Below are 27567 nucleotides of genomic sequence, written 5' to 3'. Positions count from 1 at the left end.
GAACGGTGATTATTTTCTTTATCCTCAAAACTGGTTTTCCTTCACTTTAAAGGAAACGTTTTTTAATGTAAAGAGGACTGCAAGATGAGATATTTACAGACAACTCAACAGAGATGCAAATATCAGTATATTGACTTATGAACTAAAACGGAAAAGAGGTGATTATTATGGGCAAAAATTTACATTTTACATCATCAAATTTACAAAGGAATTTGCCGAAGGTATGGAGAACACAATGGAGAACTCAACAGATATTTACAGTAGCATCATGGGATAATAACTATATCAACTTTTACTCTTTTAGTTTAGAAGGTTAGAACCTGATCCTCCAAGCTTTTTACTCTAACCCGACCTATCATCAACGAATTTTCTTTTCCAAATTTTGAATGAATTTGGATTGGTATAAGAAGTGGAAGCTGCTTCTGGGATTCAACCAAGCATTAGTTGCATCTAGCTTTGACATAGTTTAAAGATCATCTACTCACGAGCCAACCCGGTTTAAATAGGATGTCTTCCTTAAAATTGCGACCTGATACAGACACTGACTCACCTTGACGACGGTAACACTACAAAGGATTAAAAAGCATAAATGAGAGAATTGAATTCTTAAAGTAGTAAACAATGAATTTTAAAATAAAAGTTCTAGCTGGATTTTTATACTAAACAGATTATTTAACAAAATGACGGAGTATTACTTCGAGAATGAAATGGATGAGCTCAAGAAAGTTCTATAAAGAAATGGAGAAATAAGTTTTGCAGCTACATTTCCTCTGTTGCATTGGAATAAAGATCAAGTGTCCTAAGATCAAACATTTGGCAACAGCGTAGCAAGATTGTGGTGAGACATGGAAGGTTGGGACAACTAACCTTGTAACATACAACAGTGTCATCAGGATACATTGCAAATAGCTTCGTACCAAGGCGTGCATCACAGGAATCACAGAGACTCTCATCATCAATTTGAACATGCCTTGACCTCTCCTCCAATCTTGATAATCTTGCATCAATGTCCACAGCACGAGATAAATTATGCACAATCTGAAACAATTTCTAACTACGATCACAAGCCCATAATACTTGATTGACAACAGAAAGAAGAAATCAACCTTGAAATGTCAGAGTACAGAGCAAAAAGAAAAATTAATCTCGGGAAGATGGCATGTAGGAGTTATTGGTAAAATTAGTTTCATTTCAGAAATTACTATGAATTTGGTGGTTACATCCATATAAACTGGTGCTACTGTAAAGACTATACCAAAACTATCTCACAAAATTAAGTCATATACAGTGTTCTATAAGTATTTAAAAAACAGTTACATTTGCCAAAGTCTTGCTGAATGCTGTAAAAACCGAACTTCCAGAGAAGTTTCATAACTTAGGATTACTGATTATTCTTGACAGACTACACCCTGAGTGGAGTTTAATTTTTCTTTCTCTATCACGTAGAAAAAAGACCTGAGATTAGGACAATCTATCCATCTGGGAAAAAAAACATTTAAGTACCTGTCCTTGACGATGATGATGAACTCTGGCCCTGAACATTCTTAGTAAAGTATCAGAAGCAAGTTGAAGTGGCATATCTGGAGACAGTTTCTGCATTATAAAGCCAAAACTTTAAAATTAAGATCGAAAACTCTGAAATGAATTAAGTATAGTTAAAAAATGACAAACTGCATTTCAATAAAAAGAGTCCTTTAATTACAGAGAGATATATCCTTCACTAACAATTATAAAACTTAGCATTTTCAATATGCCTACGGAGTGGCTTGCTCAAGCAGCTCCATTGACTAATTTATAATATGACTGTTTCATAAAAAATAATAAAACTATTCATGAGACATCACCAAATAGTTTGAGGTTTGGGATAGTACACCATTGATATCGGTATTAAAGATCCCATGACAAACACTCAAGAATTCATTTGTTGCAACCGCTATTTTTCTACACAAGTGTTGAGTTTCAACATGATCTGAGTCGTAAATTGCATTGTTCGATGTCCCAACATCAAACCCAAGATGATCTTGCATGTGGAGGAACTTTTAATACAACCATCTATATGCCTTCTGTTAGAAATTGTTTAGATATTGTTTGATATTGTTAAGATATTGTTAACCACAATATCAAACAATATCTTCTCTTTAGTCTATTTATTTTCAGTTACTCTTTTTAGTTGTACTTCTCTCTATTATAAATAGATTACCCTATATGTGATTTATACACAAGAGAAATTAATTTCAAACCCTATTTTCTCTATTCTCAACAAGATATCTAGAGCTTAAGGTTTTTTTGGCATTTTTTTGGTCGCCCCTGCCCCATTCACCTAAGAGGTTATTGACAATAACATCAGATGAGAGGAGGTGACACAACCCTTCAATCCTTACCAAAGGGCTGAACAAGTTTAAAACCTGATGGTTTTATATGGGGTAATCATTTATTTATATTAATAATCTAAAGGAACTTTTCCAATGAAAGGAATCAACCCAATTAAGAGAAGCCTTTCAAGGTCTCTATCCCCATAGGCCCAAAAGGAAACTTGTCTATTCAGAATTAGCTATTTTGGGGAGAAGGAAGTGAATCAAGGAGAGAGAATTATGTTATAGGGGAGAGAATCAGAACTGAAGCAGACATTGTGGAATTGAGAATTGATTGGAGTCCAAATATCTTCTGTCTTGGGGGAGAACATTGTTCACATTCATCTTTATATTTTTCCTTCTTTGCTAATTAAATACACATCATGGCGGTATCTGTTTGGATATTCCTAACAGACAGGTAGACATATTTTCATGCTAACAGATCCTTTACCCATTTACTGTGGAGTAGGGTGCAAAATATGTACTTCTTGCAGTGGAATATAGATGTTGCAAACGATTTGATTCAGAACTTAATATAGTGAGTTTAGTACCTCCAAAACTTGCAACGGATCTAATGATTCTCCATGATTATGGAGTAGGCGAACAGCAGCAGTAAACATGGGATCCTTACCATCTTGTGGGTCCAAATACATTTCAAGCAACCTGAGGACAACAAAAAAAGAGCATTAACACAAACGTGTTAACCAATCTCAGCATAAATAAATATATAAATCAAATATTAAAAGGGTAAATTGTGACAAACTGCATGAATGCATCAGCCCTTCCTATCTCAGCACAATACTGCTCAGCAGCTTCACTGTCTTCAAGTTTCCTGGGAGCCAACATATAATAATAATAATAATAAAGAAAAAAACTAATAGTCAGTGATTTAAGAAATTGTATGCCAATTGGTTTTTCTGGGCGTGTTTAACGTTATTCACATTAAACCTCACTATCCTAAAACTATGAGAAATTCAACTGTCTGCTAAAATACATATCCAATGGAACCATGCTGATTGCAGAAATCTCAACTTTAGACAATGACATTAATCACAAAATACGGTAAATTTATATCTCCCAATGCTTTTAAATGTTTTTTCTTTACAATTTATTAGAAACTGCAAGCTTTGACACCATAAAAGGATAATATTTGCTAAAAATGTAATCCATATTCATGTTTTCTATTTTGTCTACAACAACCAAGCCTTGTCCCACTTAAAGAGGACAGTCAAATATAAGGATAAAACATCCTCTTTCATCCCAATCAAAAACAAATTTTTCAATGAATCAAATTATTGCAAGGTCAACTTTAATCACATTTCTTGCTAGTGTACATAATAAAATAAAGATTCCAAAACCACAGCGAGATCAAAACTCCCCCTCCTCCAAAAGGTAGTGCAGTCCAAAGATGAAATCAAGTTCAAAAAATCTAAAATATTACTCTTTGAATGTCCATGGGCTATTGATCACGAGAAAATCCCAGGTTTATCTTGCCTTTTTTGGTCTATTTATCACACACCTCTATTGCAACAAATTACTCTCTTTCTGCTTTTGGGTCTGTTCTTCATCTGTTCTCATTGTTTACTATTTTCTATCCTAAAAATTGCACACAGAAGCAGCACTATTTACTAGAGTTGTCTTGCTTGGGTCTATTAAGTGTTGGTTGTTTCTATATTTGCTATTACTCCTTTCATCCCCATTTATAAGACTCTTTCAACAAATTCAAACTCTAAGAAAATTAGTAGTCAAAAACAATAAATTGGTCAATAATTTGTATTTTTGTTCCAAAATTAATTTATTTATGCTAAAAGTTTGTCTCTATATATTTATTTATGCTGAACAACAAACTTTTAGCATTATGACCTTGTTATTTGCTCATTTACGTAAGGGTTTAACTTTTACTGTCATAGCTTTGACTGAATTTAAATGAAAGCTAGTGAAAATTTTGAAGCTTATCGACACTTACAAAGCCAAAATTTGGAGGACCAAAGTCTCCTGCCCCAGTCTTCTATATAGAATAGCCTGTCAAGTAAAGAAAAAACAAGTAAAGAATGTTAATCATCCATTTGAACCTGAGGGAGCTAATAACCACACTCTCCCAAAAGTCTACTATTACTGTTAGAATCTTGTAAATATAGAAGTAACGTAGACATTAGGATTAATTAGATTGATTCTATATTTATATTAATAGCCTGAAATAAGGTAACGGAATTCATCTTATAAATTCAATAGCTTATTTGTGGTTTAACATACAGTATTCATCTTATGCTCTCTTGTTCTCTCTCTCAATATCTTATCAAGAGCCTAACGAGAGGCTGACATGCAGGAGGAGAAGTAGAAAAAACAAAAAACCTTGCACAAAGAGAGTGGAACTGCTACTGCACCAGATCGAAGGCAGTGTTGTAGTGGTGCGGCAACACCGATACTGACAAAAGAAATGAACACTAAAGTGGATCAATGATGACAGTGTGGGTTTCTTGGAGCGGTAGTGGAATTGAGTATGAGAAGTTGTGGCATGGGGTGTGTGGGCACGCTATGTTTTTTAATTTTTGGTTTAGATTTGGGTCGAGTCCTATGACTCAACATTTCAACAATATTGAGCTGATTACTGGGCTGGGTTCAACCCAAAATAGAAACTAAAACAGAAAAGAAAACTAGGGTTACAAACTGTCGTGAGTTGTGTTAGGTTGGATCATGTCACACTGACTCAAGACTTTTTTCTTTTGACTGTGAGTTGCGTGAATTGCTATTTCCGCCATGGCCAATCTAAACCACCATTTTGCAACACCCAAAGCAGCCGCTATAAGCCACCATGGAAAACTGATTCACCACCGCTATGTTGTGGCAGTCAACAAAAAATGTCACCGCTTTCCACCATGGCACTGTCATGGCCGTTTTTTTATAACACTAGGTTGGATTATGGGATGCTTTTCCCACCATTACCAAAATGCCTTCTATATGACTATTCCTGCTTATTGTTGTATTTGTCCAGGTATTTCATTCGCAGTAGGTGTAGTTCGTTATTTTCTAAGCTCTATATGTAAAGAACATTAGGACACAATAATTCACACTGTTCAATACATCTATGAGCTCAGGGAAAGGGTCTTTTATAGGAAAACAAAAGACACTAAAGTTATGGGATATTCTAATGCAGATTGGGCAAGCTCTCCCATTGATAAAAGGTCCACTTTTGGGTTTTGTATATTTGTCGAAGCTACCTTGTCTCTTGAAAAAGCAAGAAGCAGAATACTGTAGTAAAGTCAGTGCATAGCCAGAGTATGACTATAGCAAGTCAGGACCTAATATGGCTCAATACAGTTACTTAAGGAACTAAAATTTGGGAGCTTATACAGTTTTCACTTACATGTGATAACCAGGCAGTCATACAAATCACTTCAAATCCAATATTCCCTTAATGGACAGTATATAGAAATTGATTGTCACTTTGTCAAAAGAAAGTCATGTTCAGGGAAATATCTACTAGTTTTGTAAATTTTCAGGATCAACTGGCAGATATATTCCCCAAGTCACTACAGGATCCTCAAATAAACTACATATGTAACAAGCTTGGTGCATGACCTATATGCTCCAGCTTGAAGAGAGTGCTAGAATCTCGTAAATATAGTCACACTAGATATTAAAATGAATTCACTTGTTTCTATATTTATATTATTAACCTAAAATAGGATAACTGAATATTCTGTAATTATATCCTCAATATGTTGTAATTATGTTTTCTCTCTTGTTTCTCTCTCTGTCTCTCTCCAATTACAAAGAACCATTAGTATCATGTATGTCAGCATTAGATAAACATTACCCAAGAAAACAGTCAAAAGTTTCAAAATTACCTTCTCTAACCACAATTCCGATCCTTCAATCAAATAAAGAACTTCTTCTGGATCATACAAATCTGAGGATTGCAAAAATATCTGCAATCTTTCCCTGACAGGAGTGTCAAAGATTGAGTTCTTCGACACAGCCAAACTTCTCGTCTCTATATTTTCACTATCCAGATTCTCACAGATATTTTCAGATTCAAAGACTTCAATTGCTGATTTGGCAAGTGAGAGGGCATACAACGTATGCAACTGTGTATCATTACAGTCCTGGTCTTCAATCAACCACTGGAGATACCTAAATACAAGGAACCGTGCATAAACTAAAGGATCAGAATTTTAATAAATAAAAGAAAAATTTATATTGTGGTGGCAAGAACAACCAAGAGTTATCCTGTCAAATAAAATTTGCCAAGTGGATAAACCAACACCACCGAGATCAATCCAAAAAAATATTTCTCAGTAAAAGCATGTAGAACAATAACATTTTTCATGGTCTCTCATGACTAGAAGAAAAACTGTATGGGACAGAAAATAGGTGTTAAGAAATTAAGTTACTGGAAAATCCATTAAGAAGGATAGATCAATGGTTTGTCTGTGAACAAGATTCTAAATAGAGCATTATGGCATAGTTTAACCAGGTAGGTGACCCCAACTAGTGGGAAGAGGTTTGGTTGTTGTATGCTCTTGCTACTAGTTTGTCACTTGAGACGATAGATCAAGAATGACGAATCTCCAAACATTCCCCATCATTAGTGTCTTGCAGCATATTTTAACAGCTTTTACACTAAGAAACTCCAATCTCCCAGTCTATTTCAGTATCAAAATGAACAAATATCTCAGTCTATTTCCAATTTACTGCGGAAAGTGAAGGCTCCTTCAAGCTTAAAGCCTATATTAAATTGTCTATACTTTACAAACAAGAGTCATACTTGATGTAAATACAAGATACTTGAGTTTGTACCTTTTCCTTCCTTGTAGAATTCTAAAAACATTTGGTACTATTGCATATATCACTAGACTTCTTTTCTAATTTTTTAAAAATGCCAAAGAAATGGAGATTTAGAAAATTTTGGAACTCTGGCTGCATCAGTGATAAGATGATTCATGTCATGGATAATGGTACTATACAGCTTCCAAATTGAAATTATGGGGAACAGAGTAAAGAAGAGAAAAAAGACAAGAAAATCTCCTTCTAAAAATAGAGTTTTGTGGATATAAAAATTTTAAAATTCTGAACGCAGGTCACAGAAGCTCTGCTCTATATAGAGTTTTAAAATCTTGGAGGCATACAGAGTCAGTTTTCCTTTCTTAGGAGCGATTCAAAGGATTTCAGGAGGGTATGCATTTTCCAACGAGCATGCATTAAATCAAACAGGACTCACTACTATACCAGATCAAAGAAGCATACCAGATTTGGATTCAGTGCTATACCAGATAAATCAGAGCATGAATTACATTTTCAAAAAAGCATGGCACATCAGTAGTCCAGGAGAAATTTACATTTTCAACCATCATGAAAACAGAAGAGAATCACAAAAACATTGTTAATATGTTCATTTTTTGGATTCTAAGGGATCAGTTTTGTAGATAAATTTTAAATATTAATAGATTTTGAATGAGAAACATGTTTTAAAACTAAAAAGACAGAAGGCATCAAAACAGGTGCTGGACGAATTTCACAATGATGATGCAACAATGAGAAGTGTATCTATATAATATTCCAGGAAATATAGGTGTAGCCTAACTAATGTAACACTTTCTAACTCTAATCAGTGGTCATGTTTATTATATGGTCAGCAAAACATAAAAGGAACGAAAATGAAATAAAAGAAGAATTAATAACTTTATCAAATCCTTCAAATCAACAACCATAGGAATTCTCATAAAATTCTTAAGGCATTATAGTTTTGTGAGTGCACTGCAGACAGATAACACAATAATAGCATACCTCTGTAAAATTTCTACCTTCTGTGGATCAATGGTTGTAACAACTTCGTCTGTAATGTGAAAGAAATAACACATCACTGATTGTTTCAGAAATAAAACAAACTTAACAAAAATTAAAACATAACAATGACTATCATATTCGAGAACCTTTTGGCAGAGTATATTAGGCACTGTATGATAATATTCATTAAAGCAAGTAGTCCAAACTAGTAAAGATTTACATTTCTCAATAAAAAGTATCAAATCATAATAATAATCCAAATAACGAGCACAAAATTCTCATGGAATCAAGGCCAACCAGGAGAAAGATGGATCTCTCGTTTCTCTGAAGTTAAAACTTTGACTGCAAGAACCTGGCTAATATCTGCAATCTGAAAATAAAATATTCAAAACAAGAATAATGATCACTCAATAAGATTATCAAGTTGGAACAACAAACTTCTAAACACTCGTACCCATCCTAGATGCTGTAGAATCAACTCTTGGTCAGATGATTCCTCAAGAATCTTTGATGCTTCAGCTGCAGCAATTGACCTGCTAGAAATAAGGCTTTCCCCACTGTCCTTCGTGCTATTCTCCAAAGCAGGGTCTTTCCACAGGCCAGATGAATAATTTCTTGCAAGGATGCGCCAAATATGCACAGCTTTTGAGCTCATTCCCTTACTTGCACACAAGAAAGCAAGTGTCCGTAGGTGCCCAGACTCTTCTAACATCTGCTCCAATTCCTCCTGAAAGAGAAATGCATTTCATAAGGTCATTTTTCAAGCAACCTAAGTTTTCATTAAAGGGTTGCTATTGATGCTATTTTGTTTCCATAGAACTTCAAAAATAGTCATATCAGGAACAAGAAAAGGTAATTCCTCAAATCTACTTAGAAATAATATCTCCGAATTCTATTTACTACATATTTTTTACATTGCTAACTACGAAAACGTATCAAAATCATTTCAATCAAATAATTAAATACATGTTACAATAATGTTCAGTTCATATATTATATTTTAAATGCTTAAAATTTTTAAGAATAAGTATTTTGGAAGTAGCACCCATTCATGAGTATTAGGAATCACTATTATATATACAGATGTTCTGCATAACCTAAGCATCATCCTATAAGTCAGTCAATTTCACTTAAACAATTCCATCGCACCTCTCTCTATTTCTCTCCTGTAAATTCAAAAATAACAACATCCAGAATTCAGAGCTTATGTAAAAACAAAAGCGTTAATTAGCATATATCTATTGAGAAATCACATAAAATATGGAAGCCACAATAACAGTAATTTGTACGTACCACAACACACCAGTTTGTAGAAGACGCCAGCCTCTCCATGTCTTCAACACAATTTAGAGCTCTATAGAGATACATTAGCAGAGTGTCAACTCCCTCCCTCACTGATTCTGTTAGGTCTTTTTCTCGACAGGCCTCCAAATACCTAAACACAATATTGATCAACATAGATGGTTACAAAAACAAGTCAAAGACCATAAAAACAGATACAAGAAAGCTTCCACAAAATTATTAATATATGATGCTATTTTGATATGAGACTGAAACGCAAATATTTCAACTTTCAAGTATATTCATATCTTCTATGCAAAATACCGGAGACTGCATGAATATAATCAACATCCAAAACTGAAACAAATAAGTGAATAATAACAAAATTGAAGTCAGACCTACTAATGTTCTTGATTGCTGACTTCAACAAATCAGCTCTATTCACTGGATTGAGAAAAAGATCATTATCTACTATTGTTTCTACACCTGCTTTCCTCAGAAAAGAAGCTCTTTGGATTGTCATCAAGCCATCATCTATAACATCTTCAAGAGGGGCTGGTGGAGGATGCAAACCCCAATACCTATTCCTAGGAACCTACAAAAGCCAGTTTGAACATCTGTACTACATTCATACAGACAAATTTTAAATATTTGAATAATGTATATGTATTAAGGACAAGTACCACATTTCACAATATAGCCCACATGACCTAATAGAAAAATTAGTAGTTAATATAGTATATTTAATTGAAATTCATTAAGCGCACTGCCCAGGGTATCACAAAGTGAATGAACTTCAACCATTATGAGTGTGTTAAGCAAAGCTTTTTAAGCTAGCTTCTGGCTCATTTGACTAGCTTATTTTAATATTAAACCTATTTGATAAAAAGAACTTATTTGAGTAGCTTGTTGCAGTATTTTGCATCATTTTTCTGAAGTTCTATCCTCTCAAAAGCACAACTATTTTTGCAAAACCTCCAACCATGCCACAAGCACAAGAACCATACCAGCCATGATAGTCACTTCAACAGTCAGCATATCAAATGAAAGTTAGCATAGCAGAGCATGGATCCGCCATGTGATAGCACTATAGAACCACTATTGCTGCTATTCAAATTCAACAATACTTTCATATACGCACTTGCACATTGATATTTTGCCAAAAATATTACATATCACAAACATAATAGTCAGAGCACAAAGCAGCCACTGCCAAAAACACTATATCAGTATCTTAAAATTTTAATTTAGATACGCCTAATACAACCCTAAAAGCTGGTTCACAAGATGAGGGTTGCCCCAAATATCTTGACACTATTTATATTCAACGTAGAACTTGGGCTTTTCCCAAGACAGGATGGCATAGAGCTAGATGGCAACTGTTTTAATTTTATAATAAATAACCAACCATTAAAAGTATTATTATTATATATTATATTATTAGTGTTCGAAAAACTTTAACAGATCATAACAGATTTTATGATCGAAAAAATATTAAACCAGTAAATGAAATGAAAAAAATAACACATCAAATAAATATTTAAATACTAAACAATACTTCATAAGTAATTTTATAAAAATCATTTGTGTTTCAACTTTCAAGTACTAAATGAAACCTGAAATTTTAAAATATCTACATTAAAATTATTTGTCTAGTTTCTAAAATATTTTGCTTAAAATATCTCTATTTAAATTTGAATAGAAAATAAATATTGATTATAATGTATCTAGTTTTGAATATTGATTTTTTTTTTTCTTCCAAATTTTTATTAGAAGGGATAGAGATTGATATATGAATAAGGATCCAAAAGTTAAAAGTAAGGCTCACGACAACAACAGTTAAAACTGATAATCCAAACAAACAATAGTTAAAACTAACCGTCAAAAACACTATCTTGTCTCGAAACAAAAAACAAAAGGTTGTGAACAAAAAAAGTACAATTTTGAAACAAAGCTTAAGGCAGTAATATAAATAGAGACAAACACAATGTACCAGTAAGGACCATCGATTTGGATCACGCATTATAAATGGGAATACTTCAGAAGGTTGCATCGTGTCAGAAAGCAAGAAGTGGTCCACTGCTTCTTTAAAATGTAAGTCAAAAAGCAAGAGGAATCCCACTTGAGCATGAACAAACGACAGCAAATCTTTTGACATTTCCCCTTCTGACTCAAGCTCCTCCACCAAGGATATGGCTCCCTTATAGTTCTTCTTCCTCAGAAGGTCTTTTATTTGTTCTACAGAAGGTAATTTCTGATAACACACTACCTAGAAAGATATGTAAAAGAATTAAATACTTCATTGAGCTAGGACTCCGACAGTCCAAATTATTTTTAATTTTACAACAGAATAAATTAACCCAACATAGGATCTAATAATTAATTGAGGCATGATCAACAGTTAAAAGTGTAAATGACATCAACAAAACTACAAGCAATAGAATAACAAGAAACCAAACAATCACTTTGCATCACAAGGTCTCTATTTTTCCTGGCGTTTACAACTGAATAACAGTTGGTTACAACTGAATAGTTGTTAGCTGTAGTCAGTTACAATTGAACAGTTGTCAATTTTAGTGCATTACAACTAAACAGCTGTCAATTAAGTAGTGTTTCTTTGTCCTTATAAACATGTATTTTGCAACAAAGGTTTACTCAATTTTGTGTCTTTCACTCCAAGTAATAATCACTCTTCTTGTTAATTCAATATGTGATCCTCATTCATGGCTTCCATCAATCCTAACTCCTCGTATCCTCCTCCAACCCCTCCTCCACTAGGAGATTTGCAGTCATCTATTTTGGTACATGCTCCGGTAGCATTTTTTTGCATCAAATTACCGAACAAATTGATAAAAAAAAATTATACAGGTTGAATAGGTAAGGCACATTGTTTGCGTCATTTCATCCAGATTTCTTATTCTTAATAGAATTAATACAAAGTATCTTTCTTGAGAACAAGATCAAATGCTTCTTGTATGGCTTCAGTCGTATCTTTCCAGCACTGTCTTGTAGCGTGTGCATGGGTGTACTCAGTCGTATGTAATCCAGGACAAGATACACGCATATTTTCATCATTAAACTAGGACAAAAGCATGTCAATTGTGTTCGAAGTTCAAAAACTCATTTTTGGATAATTACCGTTACTGAGAATTTCTTCTTCATCTTACGTCTCTTATTGACTCTCTTTGTTCAGTTGGAGATCCTGCTTCTTCAAAAGAACGTATGGATTCCATTTTTGAAGGACTTCCAACTAAAATATGATTTTATTATTGTACTTCTTGAAAGCAAAATTGATACTGTTACTATTGAAGAAGTTGAAGGTTTTCTTGCAAAAGAATTGCGATTACAGAAGTATATGAAAGGATCATATTCTACTCTTTCTCTTAATATTGCTTAACATCCATTGGCTCATTCCTCACATTCATGATCAAAAAAATCAACATAGGAACATTGATCAGAATACTCAGTTTTAACATACAGGTTTTGGTGGTTCTAGACGAGGACGAGGAGGTTGCTTTTGTCGTTGAGGAAGAGGCTGAGGAGGTTGTAGTTCTATATAGTGCCAGGTTTGCTTGAAATACGGTCATACTGCCCTTTTATGTTATCACAAGTTTAATTTACAATACCAATCATCATCTGTGACCCATACATCTATTGTGGCTTGGGCGAATTCCCCAGCAGCTGCTCCTGGTTATTTTTCAACTTAACATTGGCCTCAAACATCTAACATTCCATATCAATATATTCATCCCACTCAACCACAGGCTAGGGTTACAAATACTGAACCATCTACATCTCAGACCTGATTTCCAGATTCAGGTGCTTCCTATCATGTAACAAAGTTTGCTTAAAACATCCAACAGAATGCTCCATTTGAAGGATCTAATCAGACTTTTGTAGGCAATGGGCAAGGCCTTCACATACACTCTTCTGGTTCCACTACCTTCTCTTCACTCTTTAATCTGAAAACCCACTTATCTCTCGATAACTTTTATAGGTTCCTTTTATTAACGAGAATTTAATTAGTGTGAGAAAGTTTCTTTAAGATAACAATGTCTATTTTGTTCTTTTTTATCAACCATTGCTTTGTCAAATTTCAAAAATCCTAGGAAGTTCTTCTTCATGGACATGTTGGACCCAATGGCCTCTTTCAGTCTTCAAGTCTTCAGTTTATGCCTCTGAGTATTGTTGTTTGTTCTAGTAATACTTGTATTAATACCACTATTTCCAATAATTGTTCTACAAGCTACACTTGGCATCTTAGATCAGGAGATCTTAATCTCAATGTACTACATACTTGGCACCTTAGATTAGGATATCCCATTTTATAGTGAAAGTTCTATGCCTTTTTGTTCAGAATCACCTTTTCAAATAGTGACTTCTGAGGACCTTCCCTGTTCCCTCTTCTAATGATTTTTCTTATTACATTTCCTTGGTGGATGCCTTTTTCACATAATTTGTTGTCTCCCGACTATCTGTTCATGGAAGACACTTACAACCAATTTCAACTCCTCTCCCAACTCCCAAACCTAAGTTTCCCCTCGCAGACTATGTTCTCTGTTCAGAACTTCAAAACCTTTAGTGCTGGGTGACATTAATTTTACACTATATACAAATTATGTATTTTATATGTTGACCTTTTTATATGTTAAGAAATGAAGTGTGAAGCTTAATGAGACTAAATTCATTAATATAACGTAGGACTAAAATCAATTACAAGCTATTAAGCACCTATTCGTGCATTTGGTTCATGCATCCAACACAAATATTCTCATATAATTCACCTATATGTATCTATGAAGTATCCAAGTCTTTAAGTTGTGAAAAACCAATACAGCAAACTATGAGACAAAAGGAGGCCCGTAAAATTGCAATCGTTATTATGAACTACTCCATATTCAGATTACCCCAACAATCCATTATTCCAGATACACCAAAAAATCAAAAAAATAAACCGACCGTCCAAGATAATATCACAAGTACATCATCAATCAACTAAATTATGATCTCAATGACACTAGATTCAAACTACAACATACCTTGGTAGCAGTGGCAACAACAACAAGCCTCCCATCCCTATCTTCCTCACTAGCAACAACGCATCGCCCAACTCCTTCCCCACCAAACGGCAAAACCTGAACACACCCACCATACCTCTTATGATACAACTCAATCTTCCCATCACTCACCACAACCACATAAGAACCAATCTCTCCAACTGAATCCAACCCATGGCGGAACACCAGACTCCCTCCCACCGGCTGCCCATGTGCATCAACAATAACCCCCACATTGTCCACCAACAACAGCACCCTCCACTCCTTGTGCAAAAGCTTCAACCTTGGCGGCCGCGACACATCCGGCAGCGAGAAGATCACACTGCTCTGCCCAGTTACACAGGAAATCAAACTATACCCATTTACAGTACCAACAACAATAGAATCATTAAGCCACACCATGGCACTAACAACCCCATCCACACACTGAATCTCCTTCAAAACCACAAGAGAGCCACCACCACCATCATCCCTCTCATTTTTCCCATTCCTATTCCCCAAGACAAGCTCCGCAAGAATCAACCTCTTCCCAACCACAAGCGCAAAAACACAACCACCCTCACTCTGCATTTCACCCTCCTTCACTGAGTTCATTCTCAATTTCTGAAACAACCCTAACCCCGAACCTAGTCCTGAACCCGAACCCAAACCCAAACCCAAACCCTCGGATTCGCCGTTCCTGAACCTCCTCCTCGTGACCAACGACACTCCCTTCGAGAAACTCAATTTCGAAGCACGATTCGAGAGCTCCGAGTCCACCAAGAACAAAGCCCCATTGGAGAGCAACAGAACCTTCCCGAACTCCTCGATCACCGATATGCACTCGACTGCGGCGTCGCTCACCGAAACACTCCGCAGAAACGAGAGCTTCCGCAGAACGGCATCGTTCGGGGCACCGTCACCGTCGTCGATGTCCACGGAGAGGGAGAAGAGGGTTCCGGAGTTAGTGCCGACGTAGAGGACAGTAGAACGGTGCCGTCTCGCATCCGGCAGTGTGGCGAGTGCGAGTGATCGAATGGAACTGGCGCGTGAGTGGGCGGTGAGGTCGAACTGCGCGTGTGGCTCCAGAACTACCCGAGCCATGCTGCTTTCAACCTTCGCCATTCTCTAATGTGAGAGTTTCGTGTTCACTTCACAGAGGAAGTAACTAAAAGTGACAATCACCCAAATTTTAAATAAATAAATATTCACATAACTAAATATGAATATCAAAACACTGTTTTCGAATCCGGCGTCGAAAATTCTCCACCTAGCGCGCCGATTACCGTCGAAATATTCCGGCAGCGGCGGCGGTGGTTGGGGAGGTTCCGTTATCCCACGAGCTGTCTTTGTCGGTGGTGCAACCGCTCTCGGTGGCCGGAGTTATAAGTCTAGAAGGAGCTGAAAACAAAATTAACTAATATACACACTTGTAATTTTGTAATTCAGGTTTAAAATAGTATTATTTTACTGTGATATGAATTTATTATATAATTTATATTTTATTTAAGTTTTATTTTCTCAATTGCACACGCTAAATTAATATAAGTCTCTCGTAATTTATTATAAATTATATAAAAATGTTTTTTTTTTAAATGAACTGAATATTCTTTGGAAAAGATTTTGTTGAAATGTGATCTAAATTGATTTGTTATTTAGAAGATTATGATAGATCAAAAAATTTAATTAAATATTCAGTGGACTAAAACAAACTCATAAATTTATTTATCGAATTTTCTTATAATTTAAAATAAAATTCATCTTTTCCATCAGTTTTGTTTTGATTTTTCAAAAGAATTAAACTATAAACCATTTCACCTAATTTTGCCAACCAGAATTATTCAATTCAAAATTAATAATATTGTATATTTTTAATACAATATTAATATTTCAGACTGAAGAACCTTTTTAATGATTTTTATTTAAAGCTTCATTCATCATATCATTTTTAAGTTAAGAAATTAAAAAAGTTTGATTAATCCTTGAATTGAAAAGCAATTAAGTGTCTATCATCAATAAATAGTGAAAGAAAAAGAAATAAGTTGTCTATTGAGATTATAGATGGCTTATGTTTAATTTTTTCCCACATTTTATTGGTCGTGTTAATTTAATTGCTTATCAATTAATAGTTGATAGATTCGCAACATTAGTTTAATTTTTTAACTTGAATAGTACAATAAGCCAAAAAGAAAAAGTTGGCAAACAAAATTTGCAATAAAATAATATATTTACATCTTTTGAACTAAATTTTATTTAAACAATATATTTATTATTTTTTAATAAATAATTAAAAAATGTAAAGTTAATTTACAGTTGCAAAAAATACCTCACAACAAATAAAATTGTGGAATCATAAGTATATATAAGTTGACAAAGGAGAGACGTGAAGGACCACATGATTTACATTTGTACCATTGAAATGTTGAAATTGTAGTCACAACATTTTCTATGGTGTGTTTAGATTTAAGTTAAAATATCCAAAATATTGTTTACTTTCTATTGAACATTGTATTCATATGTTTGATAAATTTATTTATATGTAATTAGGAGCAAATTTCGTATTAAATTTAAGTGATTTTTTTAATGAAGAAATCATAACCAAGGTTATAAGCTTTATAATGGAATTTTATGCTCCTGTTGAAGTTACATGAAATTGAAGAGTATAAATATTAAACAAGACTATAAATCATGAAAATGATAAATCATTTATAAATTTCAAAAAATAGAAAGTATGAATGAAATATTATTAAAAAGAAAAATTACAAGACCTTATATTGTAAATAACCTTAAAAATTAAAATAAATTCATACTCCTGTTTAATAATAATCCTAAAAGTAATTATTTTATTTTTAAATTTTGTTTATATTTATTTTTATTAATTAAATATAATATTTTATTATTCATCTGCTTGTAAAATGGAAATAAAAGAAAATAATAGCTGTCAAATTATAATTTTTCTTCTTTTATGTCTGGAGTTTAATTCTTTATTTTGTAAGTGAAGAAAATTTTTGTTGTTAGAGAGAATGTGGAAATCTACAAAATTATGTTTTAAGAGTGTCAGTGTTTTAAAAATAATGAGTTACTATTATTTTAATAATAAAAAGCTTACTTATAAATAAAAATTTTATGAAAGGATCTAATTATTTAAAGAATACTCTCTAAAAACATTTTCTAAGAACTTTCTTCCTTCTCTCTAAAGTTTTTCATCGTGTGTTCATCTCTTTGAAGATCGAAGGACGCTGGAGTGATTTCTGTGGCGAGCTCTTCACATATGTCCGACCAGTTTCCTCATTTGAGTAAGTTGGTTTTCTTCTCTTTTCATTCTTCCTAGTGAATGCATGTGAGCAATTGTATCTTGGATGTGGCTTTTAAGTCTTTTTCTGAGTTTTTACTAATCAAAGGTTCTAATGATGTGTTATGATCATGTTTGTGTTGTTCATAGACTGAGTTGTGCGTTCTAATAGCCGGAAGAGAGATTCGATACTCCTTCGGTCGTTTGAGTCATTTTTAGGTAAAGGAATCTAATTATACTATGTTTGTTTTTTGCAAATGTGGAATTGGTATGATTTCCTAAGATTGCTTATGAATATTGAGTTGTTGCATGTAATTCTTAATGAGTGAAATTGGGTATTGATTTTGATGTTGATTGTTAGAAAGCAATTGTTAAGTTGATATGTTTTTAGACTCCTTTGTACTTATGCTTGTTATGAACTTGAAATTCGGTAATTGAGCATTTGAAATCACTAAAGAGCTGCTTAGAATAGGCTCAAAAGACCTTAGTATGCAAAATCTCATTTTTCATAATTATGTAGACTCGTTGGTCCAGAGTGGGCTCGCTGAGCGAATCCAAAGTCAGAGGCTAAATGACTTGGAAGTCACTGAACGAGAATTCACTCGCTATGCGAAACCAAAATTAGGAACTTACTGACTTGGAGGTCGTTGGTCGAGTACCTACTTGCTCAGCAAATCCAAAGTTTGTGAGTTGGTGAACTTTGTAGTTGCTGGTCGAGCTTAAGCTCATTGAGCACGTTAATGAGGAATTTACCTCAGGGAGCTCTAATGATTCACTTGTTCGGCGAGCCATCCAGTCACTGGTCGAGTGAACTTTTGTACACTTTTCATTTAAGTCTCGCTGAGCCAAGGGATCCAAGTCTAGCAACCCTTTTTATGTGAAATTTTGTGTACTTTAGCAAATGTGGATTATTGGTTAGAATATTGTCGGTGCCTGATATGAATATATACCTGTGAATGTGAAATGTGATGTGGTTGCTAGAATTTTAAGGAGAAATTCTATGTGGTATCATTTAGTGTATGCATTGACATAATGATTCAATATGGGGGTATCCTTTCTCTAATAACTACTCACACTCAAGTAGAGTAGAGTAAGTTATGTCGTGAAGAGAAGAAGGGGGTCATAGTACTGGACTTGATCATGTCTTAGGCATGAAATGTACTTTCCTTGTGAGTGGTTGAGTAATAATCCCTTGAGGCCAAACTTACAGAGTTTGGAAACCACCACAAGTGCACACCACCAATGAGTTTAATGTCAAATACATGTATCCAGATAATCGAATTTAGTATCAATTGTTCCTATGTTCATGCATACATATGTATGTTATCCTGCAACGTGACCATGACTTTACATAAATACTTTCTGAATGACTGTATAAATATTTTTATATATTTGTGTTCATCTATATGTTATGTTAGCCTCTCATTTCCAACAATGACATTAAATTTTGTTTGATGTCCCACTTAGACATGTATTATTGACATTTATATACCGGCACACTTAGACATGTATCCAGATAATCGAATTTAGTATCAATTGTTCCTATGTTCATGCATACATATGTATGTTATCCTGCAACGTGACCATGACTTTACATGAATACTTTCTGAATGACTGTATAAATATTTTTATATATTTGTGTTCATCTATATGTTATGTTAGCTTCTCATTTCCAACAATGACATTAAATTTTGTTTGATGTCCCACTTAGACATGTATTATTGACATTTATATACCGGCACATGTCTAGCACGTATTAAATTTTAATTAGTTTTCCCTTTTGCTATTTTCTTTTTTTATATGTACATCAAGAGCTTGTTCTTCTTTCTCTCCATTCTCTCTATTTACTTTTCATGTCTTTAAGTCTTTATTTGGTAAGTGAAGACACTCAATTTTTGAAACCATATTAATTCAATACGCGGTTGTCGGTTATAGGAGTCAGAATATTAACTGCATCACAATTTAATGGTCACGTTCAAAATTTACATTTTAAGTTTAGAAAAAAAGTTTAACCAGTTCCTATAATTATATAAACTTTCCTATCAATTTAATATCTAATCGTATAGCTTTTAATTTATATCATATATGAAGTCCTATGAACTAAAATTTAATTAAAAAAATGAATATAGACTAAAATGATTTTTATTATGTACAAGTAAAAGGTATATGTTTGGTTAGGTATAGAGAACAAATGAATCTTTTAATATGACCTTTCAAATATAGAAAACCAATATTTTGTATAGAAAATATAATATGACCATGAAATAGTTTTTAATACAAGAAGTACATAAGTAAAATTTTAAAATAAAATAATAATATTTAGATTTGTTAGAGTATAAAAAATGTGATAGTGTTGAATTGTCGACATACCACTATTTGTACATCCCCAAAGCATGAGATTCTTAAAATTAAATTTAATTATTATTTTTTTTAGTTTCTCGTATTCATTTTCTTTACTAAAAAACACATATTTTGTGTCAATTTATTATTATTATTTATTTAGAATATACTTATAGATTTAGTTATAAATAATACTTTGTATGATTTTTGTACAAAATTTTTCGTAAAATATTTTACACAAAATATTTTTTTCATGAAATTTTATAAAAAATACTTGTAAATTTTATAATTCTATAAAAAATAATTATTTATAAAGAAATTACCTGTTAAGTAAAATTAAAAGAAAATAGTAAAAAAGTGTTTTTTTTTATAAAATTTTATAATAAATTTGTAAGAAAATTTTTATAAAATATAAAAGATATTAGTAGTGTTTTTATATTTATTTTTGACTTATTTAAATTTTAGTATTTGTTGAATGGAGTTTATGTAATATTTTCACTATATTCACGTTAACATGTTTAAAACATCCTGTCTCCAACTTTAAATTTATTACATATTAAAATTTTCAATTTTTGAGAATTAAGTTTTGATAATTTTCTCTTACAATATAATAAGATTTTTTAAGTAGTTATTCATTTTTTTATTTATTTATTTTTCTATATTATAAAATATGATATCTTATATTACAAGATAAATTTGTCAAAATATCATTTATACCAGTGATAAAGGTGCTTATATGAAAATAGGAAAATTCAAAATTTTAGATGTGAAAGATATAAATTTTGACATTTGACATTGCTTTAAGACAAGGGACTGCATCGTCCACATATACCTCTGCTTTATGAGATGTCAGATACAGTATCCACACGTGTTTAACACAAGCAATAGTTTCTCCTAAACCATAATAATGAATTATAAAAGCAACCACCCACCTTTCGAAACAAAAACCAAACAAACAACCTTCTACAAACTCATAGGTTATTTTCTGTTGCCTCCATTGTCATCTTCTTCTGTCTGTGTTCCTCACCTTGTCCAAAAAACCTCTTCCCATGGAGTCATCACCGCCACCAACAACAACAACCACCCACATAGCCCTAGTTTCCGTCCCTGCTTTCAGCCACCAAGTCTCGATCCTCGAGTTCGCAAAACGCCTCCTCCATCTCCACACCGACACCTTCCACGTTACATGCATCATTCCCACACTCTCTTCTTCCTCTTCCAAACACTCCTTCTTCTTCGATTCCCTCCCTCGCAACATTCACTGCATCTTCCTCCCCTCAGTCAACTTCCAAGACCTGAACAACAATGGCGCCTCCGTCGAAATCCAGACTCAGCTCTCAGCCTCTCGAGCCATGTCCTCCGTCAGAGAAACCCTAGTTTCACTCTCCAGAACCACTGCCATCACTGCTCTCATTGCTGATGCCATGGCCCCCGAGGCTCTGGAGCTTGGCAAGGAACTCAACATCTTGTCCTACATATACTTCCCTTGCTCCACCATGGTCCTGTCCATTTGCTTCCATTCCCGAAACCTCGACCACGAGGTTTCGTGTGAGTACAAGGATCATCCTGGTCTGATTCCCCTCCCCGGTTGCATCTCTATCTCTGGCAGAGATCTTCCAGACAGCATGCAAGATAGAGGAAGTTTGGCATACAAGCTTTTCCTCCAACGATGCCAGAGATACCTCGATGCTCATGATGGTATATTGGTGAACAGCTTCATGGAATTGGAAGAAGAAACAACAAAAGCAATATCTGAACATGAACATGGTAATGGTAATGAACATGGTAATGGTGCTGGTAATGGTAATGGTGGTGATTACCCTCCTGTGTATTTAGTTGGGCCCATCACACAGAGTGGTTCAAGAAGTAGGTGTGAGTGTTTATTGTGGTTGGATAAACAACAACCTGATTCAGTTCTTTATGTGTCTTTTGGGAGTGGTGGCACACTTTCCCAGGAGCAGATAAACGAACTTGCATTAGGGTTAGAGTTGAGCAAGCACAAGTTTCTGTGGGTGAATCTGAGAGCACCAAATGATAGGGCAAGTGCTACTTATTTCAGTGATGGGGGTTTGGTGGATGATGATGATGATCCTCTGCAATTTTTGCCAAAAGGGTTTCTAGAGAGGACGAAGGAGCAGGGTTTGGTGATGTGTGGGTGGGCCCCACAAGTGGAAGTGCTTGGACACAGGTCAATTGGTGCATTTCTGAGTCACTGTGGTTGGAACTCGGTTTTGGAGAGTGTGGTGCATGGAGTGCCGATGATAGCATGGCCTTTGTTTGCTGAACAAAGAAGCAATGCAGCTTTGGTGAGTGAAGGATTGAAAGTTGCTCTGAGGGCAAAGATGAAGAACCCTAGAGGGAAGAGCAATGGTGTGGTGGTGAAGGAGGAGATTGTTGAACTGATAAAGGGTGTGATGGAGGAGGGTTTGGAGGGTGAAGAAATCCGCAGGAAAGTGAAGGAACTGAAGAAGCTTGCAAACTGTGCAATGATGGAAGATGGGTCCTCAACAAGGACAATAGAAAAGTTGGTAAATAAGTGGAAACGTTTGGGAAAATCTTTGTAGAAGAATATATAAACGTGGAAGAAATCATCACCTGAGAAAGTAGTTCCACCAGATTCTCAGTTTCTTTGTTTTATTGTTGATTGATCATGTTAATGATTGAGGCTTTGTTTGATTAGGTTTTGATTAGGTTTTGAGTTTATCCATTGATTGAGTACTACCTTTTGGAGAGATCGATGAAATCAAAATAAAACACAGTACTATCATAAAGTTATTCTATTCATTTCATCTCATTGTTTACTATCTTTTGGAGAGATCGATGAAATCAAAATAAAACACAGTACTATCATAAAGTTATTCTATCCATTTCATCTCATTGTTTACTATCTAGTTTTTGTCATCATAAGTTGTTCTTCATAATCATTGTATGAATTTCTGTGTTTATAATTTTTTTTTCGTAGTTATATGTTTATTTAACAGAGTAATAAACGAATTTAGATTATCTGTTTTAAATTATTTTTTTTGCTATTTTTTTATTGTATCTTCATAATACAATAATTACTATTAATTTTGACGTTTTAAAATATATTAAAATAATATTTAAAATATGAATACATTGTATTTTTAATATTTAAAAAAAGACTGTACAAAAAAGTTAATAAAAAATTTGAACTCTAATAAACAAACAAGTGTAATACATTGTATTAATACTTAATACACCTACTATATATATAAAAGTTTGATTCGATTTTAAAATACGAAAATAAAGAAGCTTTAACTTGTTATATGTAATAATACAATTAATTGTAATTTTTGTCTTTATATGTTTTAAAAAATCCGTAAATTTTGGTCTCTAATTATTTTTTCCACAATTTTGGTCTCTTATATTTTAATTCATTTTAATCTCTTCTATTTTTTAGGCAATTTTAATCTCTAAATTTGAAATACGTTTTAAACTTTGTTCAATTTTATGCATAATAAAAAAAATTAAAGGATCAAAGTGGCTTTTTAACAAAGTCCTCATATTTTTTCAATAGTTTTTGCATTATCAGGCTAAGAAATTGTTTTCTCATTCTTATTGATGAAATATTTTTGTTATCCAATATATTTTGATATTTTGATGAAAATAATAAAAATTAATGTACTAATCATAAAATTTCATATGAACAAATTAAACGATAATAACTCAATTGAAAAAATATAAAAACTTTAATACTTAACAAGTAAAAACAATTTAATAAAAACTCAATTAAAAATATCTAAATTTATCATAAAATTCAAACGTGACCAAATCTTTTAAAATATGAAAATTAGAATTAGAATTAAACAATGTTAAAATTATTTTATTTCTATTAATATCAATAAATTTCTTTCCGGTTCATCTAGCAAACTTTAAATAGTAATCATAACATTGCATCGTTTTGTTCAAACTGAAGTTCAACATTAAATGAATTATATTAAACATAAAAGTATAATAAATGATTTAAGATTAGAACCTTAAACCATATTGAGGAATGAATTTGTGTGGATATCGAATTTTGTATCAATATAATAGTAATAAAAAAAGGTAATACATTAATTAATTGCTTCTACTATCAAATACAATTAAATGCTTCACATGACTAGGAAAAAAGAGGACCACATGAATTGATGCTAAAGAACTGTACTCTGTCAACAACGTTTTTAATGTTAGAGGTTGAGTTGCAAAGTTCGAAAAATTACTTATTAATGGAAAAGGATATGAAGATAACTAAAGCATCAATTTACACTTCTTTTATTTATTTATTTTTATTTTTTTGAAAAATTATGTTAATTTCTTACCCTTGGTTCTGAATTTTATGGCTCATAATTTCAGAAAAAACAAAAAGTGTCACATTAGTTTAACTCAGTTAAATTTTTATAGAAAAACATGAGCATAATCCTGATTTTTATTTGAGTTTTCTAATCACGATTCAATCTCTTACTATTTTTTGAAACAAAATAAAATAAATGGAATGAATGAACCAACGGTCATTGTATGAACTATCTGGGAAAACGAAAGTATTATCAACATCTCAATCTTTTACATGGAAAATTATAATTAATAAAGTGGTCACACGTAACAATTTACAAAATAGTTTTTTTTTTAGGATAATCACATGCATATGCAGATGAAAAAAAAATTGATTCTTAGTTAAAACTTTACTTGTATATCATAATATTACTAAGATACATTTTTGTCAATTCAAACACATAAGATTAGAAAAAAATGCAATATAATTTAGAAATATACGTAGGTGACCAGTGTATTTGGAAAAAAAAATAATATCATATTTAAAAATATAAAAGTAAATCAATAAATTTTAAAGAGGATTTTACTTTAACATAAACTAAAACTTGACTCTAGATAACAAATAAGTTTTCAAAACCACATGTTTAAAATCGATGTGACTCTAAACTTAACATGTCAAAGTCTACTTTCAAATAGACACATAGGAAAGCATAATCCATGAATTTTACAAAACGTGAATTGGCTAACATGCCTTAAATTTGTTGTCACTTTTTTTTTTTTCCGGAGAAAACCAATCAGCTAATTATTTTGTGTATGTAGATGTAGCTTAGATTCAACTAGCAATGTTAGTGTCACCGATAGTTGTTTTAGGCTTTATTTTGTTGTGGCTATAATAACTCTTTATATCTTTGTTTTGGCAAGATGAAAATTTTCACAAAATACACTCTTACAATTTTTTATGTGAAAGTATTTGTTAGATTGTTTTAGTTATTAGTTAGTGTTTGTTCCCTAGTTCAATTTTTTTAGTTTCTCTTAGTAACCTTTGTATCATAGGCTATATAGCTCTTTGCTTTTATGTAAAAAATAACTTTTCAATCACTCACAGTTTCTCAATAAAAAAGGTTGTTTCTTTTCTTACCTTCTTTTATCTGATATGGTATCAAAGCGTGATCTTTTATCATCTAAAGCTTTCGTTTTTGTTTTTCTTCCCTTGTTATTGCCTTCTTCTTTCTCTTCTTGCTTCCATTGTTGTCACTAGCCAAGATCTTACCACCGGTAAAGAACCTCATCTTGACCCCCAACCACCCTCTTTACCTTCATCATTCTAATATGGTCTCCTTCTAACTTCTCAACCCTCAAACACACCAACTTCACAACGTGGAGTTGAGCTATGCGTGTTGCGCTCTCCGTCAATAATAAGTTACCCTTCATCAACGACACTCTTCCCCAACCGCTAGAGAATTATCCTTCCTTTCTTACTTGGTTTAGGGTTAACAGTGTTGTGATTTTGTGGCTTTATAATTTGGTCTCCAAAGAAATTATCACAAGCATCTTGTTTGCCATTATTGCTCGTGAGATTTGGGAAGAACTTCGCACTTGCTTCTCCTGCAAAAGTGGGTCTCGCATCTTCTAGCTTTGGCGTCAACTCATGTCATTACAATAGGGGTCAGACATTGTCAATACTTATTACACGAAATTGAAGTTTGCATGGGAATAACTCTTTAGCTACAAACCTCAGTTCAACTATTCTTGTGGTGGCCTCCAACATCTTCAACAACAAACTGAAGTTGACTATGTCATGTCCTTCCTCATGGGTCTACATGACTTATGCTCTCAGATTCGTGGTATAATACTCCTTTTCGGCCCTCATTCCTTAATCAATAATGTTTTTTCCCTTGTGTTGTAAGAAGAAGTTTAACGTGAGGTCATTGATCACGAATCTACAGACTTTTAGCTTTTGTTGCTCCTTCCACTCAAAAACCCCAATTTGATAAACAAAAATCTATTAAGAAAATTGGACCTAAATGTAGTCACTGTGATGTGTTAAGGCATACTAAAAAAAATGTTACAAACTTGTGGGTTATCCTCCAAATTATTTCAACAATCGACCAACACACAATGTTAATAATGTGAAAAATTCCTTTGGCAATGTTGTTTCTTCAAATTTAACCACTGCTTAATGTCAATAATTGCTTCAATTCCTTATTGCCAAAATTTCAAACACCTCATCTCCATAAGACATAGCTACGAATGTTGTAGGTAATATCTTGAACATTAACCTCCATGTCAATTCTTACAAATGGATTATTGATTCTAGTCCACATCTCACATATGTTGCTATAAAGATCTATATGATACTTATTCCTATGTCTGGTTCACATATTATTCTTCCAAATTTTGTGAAAAATCCTATTAAAGGCATAGGTAACATCAGACTTACTAAGGATATTTTCTTACACAATGTTATGTATAATCCAACATTCAGATTTAATCTTTTATCCTTAGTTATTCTGCTCAAAGCTGACCATTTTTGGTTTATACTAGAACCTAATATTTTCTTTTGCAGAATCTCTACACCATGAAGATGATTGCCATTGCTAAGAATCAACATTGTGTACTGGTTTTTGATTTTCCTAAAAATACTTTGTCAAATGTTAATTTCACTTCTTGTAATAATGTTAACTACGATACTTTACATAAACGTTTAGGACATCTTTCTAGTCCTGTTTACAATCTTATTGCTTCCAAAAATTATTTAGCTATTATTGACAATATTCAACATTGTAGCATTTGTCCTATCTCTAAACAAAATAGATTATATTTTTTTGTTAAAAATCATTTTAGTGTTAACTGAATGGACATTCTAAATGTTGATATATGGGGCCCTTTGGATGTACTAACTATGATGGTTTTAGATATTTTTTTAACCTTAGTAGATGACAAAAGTCATTTTACACGAATTTATTTGCTTAAGAACAAAATCTGATTACATTAATGTCATTCCAAAATTCTTTAACTACATCAAAAATTTATGTCATACTATTATTAAAGTTTTTAGGTTTGATAATGCTAGAGAATTATCTTTTACTGATTTCTTTTCAACGAAAGGTGTTTTACATCAATTTTCATGTGTTGAAAGACCTTAAAAAATATAGTGTAGTTGAAAGAAAGCATTTGCACGTTCTCAACATTGCTAGGTCTTTAATGT

The 27567-nt window shown here is 33.0% G+C and overlaps 1 protein-coding gene and 1 pseudogene across 2 annotated transcripts; one reads left to right on the top strand and one right to left on the bottom strand.

Annotated features, from left to right (window-relative positions):
- Positions 1–143: 143 nt before the first annotated feature.
- LOC114166729 (Vacuolar sorting protein 39) lies at positions 144–15860 on the bottom strand. Of its 2 annotated transcripts, none has more exons than XR_003600015.2 (14): positions 14459–15860; positions 11413–11688; positions 9818–10014; positions 9432–9573; positions 8593–8865; positions 8436–8508; positions 8139–8187; positions 6200–6485; positions 4318–4373; positions 3115–3183; positions 2903–3014; positions 1504–1593; positions 868–997; positions 144–566 (listed from the first exon to the last, which is right to left on the bottom strand). XR_003600015.2 is itself a non-coding variant. In XM_028051515.2 (14 exons), the coding sequence occupies exons 1-14, from the start codon at positions 15578–15580 to the stop codon at positions 474–476; spliced, it is 3009 nt and encodes a 1002-aa protein (XP_027907316.1). In that variant the 5' UTR covers positions 15581–15857; the 3' UTR covers positions 144–473. The 2 variants fall into 2 exon arrangements, 1 of the variants encoding a protein (XP_027907316.1); XM_028051515.2 differs by having other exon boundaries at positions 868–1038; positions 14459–15857.
- A 5169-nt stretch (positions 15861–21029) lies between these two features.
- Positions 21030–22766, top strand: LOC114167420 (hydroquinone glucosyltransferase pseudogene; annotated as a pseudogene).
- Positions 22767–27567: the final 4801 nt, after the last annotated feature.

Source organism: Vigna unguiculata, chromosome 10 (genome assembly GCF_037176805.1).
Source record: "Vigna unguiculata cultivar grain cowpea cultivar isolate G323 ecotype 2 chromosome 10, ASM3717680v1, whole genome shotgun sequence".
In the NCBI taxonomy this organism is placed as follows: Eukaryota; Viridiplantae; Streptophyta; class Magnoliopsida; order Fabales; family Fabaceae; genus Vigna; species Vigna unguiculata.
This window is presented reverse-complemented; position numbering and strand designations above follow the sequence as displayed.